The 7,843-nt window shown below is 30.7% G+C and overlaps 1 protein-coding gene across 1 annotated transcript; it reads left to right on the top strand.

Annotated features, from left to right (window-relative positions):
• The first annotated feature begins 3,595 nt into the window (after positions 1 to 3,595).
• LOC124912604 (33 kDa ribonucleoprotein, chloroplastic-like) lies at positions 3,596 to 5,630 on the top strand. The gene is made up of 4 exons (XM_047453250.1): positions 3,596 to 4,057; positions 4,145 to 4,246; positions 4,955 to 5,263; positions 5,341 to 5,630. The coding sequence occupies exons 1-4, from the start codon at positions 3,653 to 3,655 to the stop codon at positions 5,389 to 5,391; spliced, it is 867 nt and encodes a 288-aa protein (XP_047309206.1). The 5' UTR covers positions 3,596 to 3,652; the 3' UTR covers positions 5,392 to 5,630.
• The last annotated feature ends 2,213 nt before the right edge of the window (positions 5,631 to 7,843 follow it).

Genomic DNA, 7,843 nt, shown 5'->3' with positions numbered 1-7,843 from the left:
AAATAGTTAGCCAGTGGTGAAAAGAATTACATTTGGTGCCAAATTTGTAAAATATTTAAAGTAAAGCAAAACATAAAAATATAGAAGCAAAAGAAGCAAGCTCACTCTCATATATAAAAGTTTTAGCATACATCCGCTCCAACGTAGATATGAAAATCCGGACTTGCACTACTATGCAAGACACAAAAGAGAGTCGAGCCTTATTTGTGAATTTATTAAATAACACAACATGACACGAAAAAGAGTCAAGATAATAAATTTGTTGTTAGACAAGTTTTATTTAAATGTTATTTGGTTTATGTTGAATAAATCATTAGGTAATGACTTGGTCATTTAGGTAATATTATTTTTTATTTAATTAGTGGTTAAATTAAGCATGGCTGACCAAATCTTATTTGCTTAAAAATAGATAGATTAATTGCTTTAATTTAGTATAGTTTAGTGAAATAATTCTAGTTTTAGTTTGATTTATTCTGGTTACTTTGGCTGTTTAAAGCTTCATTTATCAATAAAGCAAGATACTTTTTTGTTTTTAGTAATTCTTTATTTAAATTTGGTATCGGATCACCATGTTGAGGACTATTAGCATGCATTGCATTGATCTTTCTCAAACAATACACTTAAGCCCCTTCTCTTGAATTTTCCCCCCACACATTTATCATATTCGGAACATAATAGACATTTGAGATAAAATGATTTGTATCTCCAATCTATATTCTCACATTTCCTCTTCCTTTAACTTCTAGTTGCGCACGGTTTTCTAATCGAACAATGTGTTCAAAGCTTTTGATCAAACTATTCAAACCACCCTTTATCACCATACATGTAATTGGAATAGTCAGATAGTCAGAGTTTATTTACATGAGTCCACTCCCTTGCTAATCCTTTGATTATAAAAACTATCAACAAACATCTTCTTTCTCCTCCTCTGCATAGTTTATCTTTCCATTTGATAAGGCTTTAATTGAATGCAAAAAAAAAAGTAATAAAGGGTCATATGAGCTTTAGTTTTTTTAGTTAAATGTTATAATTGGCATCCACTAGGGCATCAGTCAGAATGTCCCAAATGCAAGAAAATATAAACTATGCAGAAGAGGAGAAAAAAGATATATTTTTTGTTGATGGTTTTAACAGAACCAAAGAATTGGCAAGGGAGGGAGACTCCGGCTGTTCCAATCATATGTGTGGTGATAAAGGGTGGTTTGAAAAGCTTGATTAAAGCTTTGAAACACATTGTTCGATTAGGAAACAATTCTAATCAATTCGCAACTAGATGTTAAAGAAAGAGAAAATTTGAGAATGGAGATTGGAGATACAAATAATTTTATCTCAAATGTCTATTATGTTTTGGAGCTGAGAAATCATTTACTAATCGTGGGGAAAATTCCAAAAAAGGGGCTAAGTGTGTTGTTTGAGAAAGATCAATGTAGTGCATAGTCGTCGACGTGGGCTAATTGTGTCTACTAAATGTGTCTACTAAAATGATGAGAAACAGGTTATTCAGCTACACAAATAACACGATCTTCCAAATAGATTAGGTTTTTAAGCTGCCTCAAAAATTTAGATTGTCTAAAAATATTCATACTTGTGAGTCTGTAAGTAGGTATGGACATTTGAATTACAACAATTTTCAGAAAATGCATTCATAAAATATGATAAATTGTCTACTAAACATTATAACACCAGAAATGAGATGTTGTGGGAAAACAACATAAATGATAAAAAAAAAGTACATGGAAGAGTAATAAAAGATTGCATCCCATAGGTTAAGGTGAGATTAAATTAATTCTAGTCTTAGTTTAATTTATTCTTGATAAAAGCATAATTTTGGTTTAGTAATTCTTTATTTACACTTGTCTAGTACTTAATGAGAAATAAAACCGTAATCCATTTGTTAAGGGATCTACAAATCCAAAAACCCCTTTTACTATTTTATATCTTCTTTATGTCTACTTTTATATATATAATATTACAAATATATATTTTTTCTTATTTAATAATACATTTAAGTTTATTTCTTTAAAATAATATAAATTTATTAACATATTATAATAGAAAAAAAAAATTAAATTAAATGTATTTTTACAACTAACTCATTTAAATATTGAGTTAATATAAATTTATATAAACGTATCAATTACAAAAATAAGTTCATTGATTTATATATATTAATAATTAGAGTTAATTTTATAAAAAGAATTATATATTTATTAATTAAGTATTTATATCATCTCCTCTCATTCATTTTATTAATTAATTAACTCTAATTTTTTTTTTTCATTTTCTTTTCTTTAGTCTTTCTTCCACTGTAGCAAGTTTATACATATATATTAAGAAAATGATTTTACTACAGCAAGTTTATATATATATATATTAAGAAAATGATCAGGACTATAGATTCAAAACAATCAAATTTAAACTTAGAAACTGAAGTGATATGGGAATCAACATATTGTTCCTCACTAAAATAATTCATCACCATCCTGCTCCTGCCTCTAGTTGAACCATAAAAACCTATATAATAATAATAATAATAATAATAATAATAATAATAATAATAATAATAATTTCATCATCTTTTCAGAAATGAAAATACACATAAATAAAAATAAAATAATACACAGATGGTTGATGTCTATCTTATATTCATATCACATTATCATGTATATATTATAGATAGACAATATATCTTGTTATATGAATAATTCAAATTTCCATTACCAATAATCTCAAAGGATAAGATGAATTCTAACTAGAAAGAAATCAGATCACCACACATCAGAAAAAAATAATTTGAATAACCTGTTTTGAAATTTTGCGAGTGAAACACACTTATGGAACAATGAATTCATCTTCTCCAACAAATCCTGTAAAAAGAAAATATCAATTCCAATAGCACTTCAATTAGACAGACAAAATATAAGGTCAAGAAAGATACTTACGAAATAGAAGAAAATGATAAAATTAAAGAGTGAAGTAAATAATTTAAAAAAAAGAGAGAATAAGATATTAATAAATGATCATAATTTAAATATTTTATAAGTTTGATTTTTTTTTATTAATTCATACCTAGTTGTAGGTTGTATAGGGAAATGACCTATAATAGCTTTAATTGGTAAAATCAAGTTTCTAATAAAAATTATGCAAAGGAATGCTTCTCAGTTTTTGGACGAAAATACTTTCGTCATGTCACGTGACGGAACCTCAATTCGTCGAGTGTGCCGTCGTGAGACGAGACGCGACCGCCATCACGACAAATTAGGGTTCTGTCGCGTCACGCGATGAAATATTTTCGTCGTAACACAAGGGAAGTGGTTATTTCCGCAAATTTGATTGAACGCTAGTCATTTTTCCAAATAAGAGCTTTATTAGAGTCATTTCATCGAACTTTCATCGAATTTTAAGTTGGTTTTTTCTTTAAAGAATATGGTACAATTGCTGTGAAAAGAATTTTTCGAAATCGAACGAAATAAGAGGATAGTAATTTTTATTATTAAGAAAAACATAATCTTTATAGTGAAAATAAACATCTTATAAAAGTTGAAGTGTCTAAATATATATTCCACTAAGGTTTATCTGATCTGACCCGGAAGAAATCCGGGTTATCGCCATCTTTAGGCATCTTCTTTCTCTCTCTGGTTCTCCAACGAAAATGGCGGCGGCGACTGTAATTGGTTTAGCTTCAACTTCATCTTCATCTCTCTTCATCAAGCTTACAAATTTCTCCTCAGACCATCGTCAATTCACTTCCATCTCCATTCCAACAAACCGTTTCACCTCAAAACAAAACCCTATCAAAACCCTAAACTTAAAACCTCATCCACTTCTTTCTTCATCTCCATTCTCCATTCTCTCACGTTCTATCCTCTCCTGCGCCTCATATTCATACGGATCCACCGGTTCCATCTCCTCAAACGAATGGCCTACTGATTCGGAAGATGAAGATGAAGTTAATAATGGCGAGGGGAGGCTTTACGTGGGAAGTTTGCCTTATTCCATTACTAATTCCGCATTGAGTGTCATTTTTGGTCAGGCCGGTCGAGTGGCTTCTGTTGAGGTATTCTTATTTTTTTTTACTTTGATTGAGGTTTTGATTGTAGTCTTGTAGAGGATTGAAAATTTGAAATTGTGAATTGTGTTTCAGATTATTCGTGATCGAGAAACGGATCAAAGCAGAGGATTTGGGTTTGTGACGATGGCTAGCGTTCATGAAGCGAAGGAAGCAATTCGATTATTTGATGGTTCTGTAAGTCTATTTTAATCAAATTTTTGTTGCTTTTGATGGGTTAATTACAGTCTGGCAATTCTGTTCTTTTGAGTAGATTTCACTTGATCTATTGCTTAGGGAAGAAACATGTCTATAGGCGTAGTTAATGGATTTAAAAACTGATTCTTTTGAATGCTTAGGGATAAAGCCAGCTAGGTCAATGGGTTTGTTCAATCTTGGCTTATTTTGATCAAATTAACTTTGGCCTGTGTAGGTTATTGAAAATCCGATTAATTCGGTGTAAAATACATTTAGAAAACGAAATAGAGTGTATTTTGGTTGATGATATGAATGAATGATTTGATAGTAAGTTATATGAGATTAAATTCAAATAACCTAGATCAAACAATGTCTAACATATTGCTACAAAGGGTTAGTTTGATTCAACTTATTGCTTATTCAGTCAGCTTATTCGCTAATCGCTCTTGGTATAGTATAAAACATTTTTGCATTGCTATTGCTTAGGTGTGTCTATACTCTTAATCGACATCTCTATTAGAGAGAGAAAGAATAAATGTAACGACTTATTTGCAACAACGGTTTTGGTCCAACCTGTGTTTAAGCCGAATCAAACAAGGTCAAAATCTGCAATTAATTGACCCAAATTGATGAGGGGTACTAAAATGGAAGAATGACTTGATTCAGCCAATAAAAATCCTTTGTCTTGTTTCTATTTTATGATTGTAGAAAATTGAAGGGCGTAAGGTGAAGGTAAACTTCCCGGAGGTGCCAAAGGGAGGTGAACGTGAAACAATGCAGCCAAAGATTCAAAGTAGCAACCGCAGTTTTATAGACAGCCCCCACAAGCTTTATGCAGGAAATCTAAGTTGGGATATTACTTCTGAACAACTTAAAGACGCGTTTGGGGACTTGAGTGGAATATTGAGTGCCAAGGTTATATACGATCGCGATTCAGGAAGGTCTCGCGGTTTTGGATTTGTTTCTTTTGCAACTGCCCGGGAACTCGAGTCTGCAATTGATGCCATGAATGGAGTGGTAAGTCCAATTAATGGTCCAATTTGAAAACAATGTTGTGTTTTTGACTAAATCTCGTTTGTTGTCTATTCTACCAGGAACTGGAGGGACGTCCTGTGCGTTTGAATATTGCCGTGGAGAGATCATGATCTTCTTCTTCTTCTTCAAACAGGCATGTCTTCTCATGATCCCTCCATTTCTCATTGATTGCTCTGCTTTTCAATGAATAGGAAGATGACCAAATTTTAAAACTAGGTTAGGTGTGTGTGCTTTGTGTAAGCAATAATTATCTTAATGTTTTCCATTTTTAGAAGCTGAGTTTGTAGCAAGGAAATGTCTCTACTTATTTTCTCCAACCTATATTCATATTACTGTTTTCTTCGCAATATATTATATCTCCCAGTCTATCGATTTTGAAGTTGCAAGTAAAAAAGTGGCAAAGATCAACAATAAACACAATTCTCAGATCTAATATGTTTGATTTGCTCATTCACTCTGTAATATCGATTACAATGGGAGCAGATTAGAGTGGGAGTGGAGATGTCTCTACATTATCTTGCCAGTCATTGATTATATTTTTTGCTGTTGTTACACTACAAATTATTCAAACTTATTATAATATGAGTGGGGACAAGGTCTATTGAATTTATCCATGGTTTGTTTAGTTTATTCCTTAGAAAAACAGCAAGGTCTATTGAATTTGGGATCTCTTGGCTTCTATTGAAATAGAGAAGGAGAGCTGGGTGCAATGAAAAATGCAAGCTTGATTCTTTGTCGCCCTAGTAAATACGAGAGAAAGTCGAAGTTCTTGATAATGGTAAAAAGGAGTTTCAATGTTGGGTTGTTTTTAATTTATCGTAGATGTTTTTCATTTTTTGCTTTATGCATGACATAATTTCTTTAAAAAATTGACCACAAGTTAAGGTATACATGAATTTGAAATCACTATTTATAGATCTGGTTCTACGTATAATGAAAGAATTATACTAATGTCACAATATTAGAATTAGCTCTAATGAAAGAAAGTATAATTAAATATACTAATTCTATCTCTAATGAAAGAAAATATAATTAAATATACTTATTATATATAAACTAGCATTTAGCCCGTGCATTTGCACGAGTAATAATATAAAAAACCGTGAAAAAATTACGGATAACATTTTTAATTTTATTTTTAACCGTTTTAAGTTTATGGGTGGGTCTTCCCACAATCCGACCCAAGTATCCATTTACTCAACATCATTATATTTTAGTTAGTTAAAAAGTTGAACTTATATTAATATTAAAACGTCCCGCGTTTATCAAATTTGGTGTTGAATTTAAAACATAAAGTCTTTGTAGCTTAGTTGGTTAAAGAGTTGTACTTGTTTTGTTAGGTTGCAAGTTCGAAACATACCTCTAGCATTTTTAATTTTATTTTTAACCGTTTTAAATTTTAAAACGGGTCAACCCACAATCCGACCCAAGTATCCAAATTAACCACAGCTCTCGACCCGGCAATCCGGACACTTTAAAAATTAAGCATCATTATATATATATAGATATCATACTTTATCAACTACTGGATCCAACTTTGTTTAAAAGAAAGCTAAACTTTAAGTGGTGAAAATACCTTCTAAATTAATTAAAGATTACCAATGAATTTGATAAATGACAATATAATTGAATTCATTAGATGTATAAATAAAAATAGAATAATGTAGAGTGCACTCAAGTGGCTTTAACCACATATTGTGACATGATTTTTTATTTTAAATATATTTTATTATTTGTTTATCTAATTTTTATAAAAATAGAAACCACACCTTTATTAATTCATTTTATTCATAATTTTATTTTTAGTTTATTTAAACCCATTTCAAAAAAAATTGTATACCCCAAATCTAATTTTTAAATGCATTAGAGTAGGAAATAACATCTAAAATTGTTCAAGAAAAACAAATACTATGCAATCCGTCCCTAGTGGAAGGAACTAATACGTTTAAATTCTTAACTAGACAATTGAATCCTTGACAAATCTCAATTAAGGTTATAACAAGATATAATTCTATCAGCAAAGAAAAATGTGGATATTATGCATAATCATCGGTTTGAGCTTGTTAGACACTTCATGTGCTTAACCTGCATACAGTTTCGAGCTTGACTTGTTAAGAATATATTTGGATCGATCGAGTTTGTCTCAGTTTTGTTCAAACTTTTGTATTAGAACTCAAAGTCGACTCATATGTATTAGTTGGGCTCACGAACGTCTCAAATTCGGTTCATTGAGAGAACTCGTATAACTTAGAAGAAAGTTTCACGTCAGGTGAAGGAGCTTCCTTTTTGGTTATTAAATAAAAATTTATTAATAAATATTAAAACGATTTTTAATTTTTTTTAAACGAAACGTTCGCGAGCTTATAAACGAACATGTTCGCTAGCCCATTAACGAGTCTCTAAACCAACATATTCGCAAGTTGACGAGTCAAATATCTAAAAGCTCGAATTCGACTCGTTAAGACTAAAGAATAAGCTTAAAAAAACATTTCATCGAGCCGAGATTTGAATAGTTCACAAACAACGCGAATAAATGCAATCCAAAAAATTAAAAATAAAAAT

This window comes from Impatiens glandulifera, chromosome 8 (genome assembly GCF_907164915.1).
Source record: "Impatiens glandulifera chromosome 8, dImpGla2.1, whole genome shotgun sequence".
Taxonomy (NCBI): domain Eukaryota; kingdom Viridiplantae; phylum Streptophyta; class Magnoliopsida; order Ericales; family Balsaminaceae; genus Impatiens; species Impatiens glandulifera.
The sequence above is the reverse complement of the archived record's forward strand: the minus strand, read 5'-3'. Positions and strand labels throughout refer to the sequence as shown.

Excerpts from the sequence above, each read along its gene's own strand:
- LOC124912604 (XM_047453250.1), top strand. The coding sequence starts at position 3,653 with ATGGCGGCGGCGACTGTAATTGGTTTAGCTTCAACTTCATCTTCATCT. Across the intron at positions 4,247-4,954 it reads TTCGATTATTTGATGGTTCT|AAAATTGAAGGGCGTAAGGT; the intron begins GTAAGTCTATTT and ends TTATGATTGTAG. Across the intron at positions 5,264-5,340 it reads TTGATGCCATGAATGGAGTG|GAACTGGAGGGACGTCCTGT; the intron begins GTAAGTCCAATT and ends CTATTCTACCAG.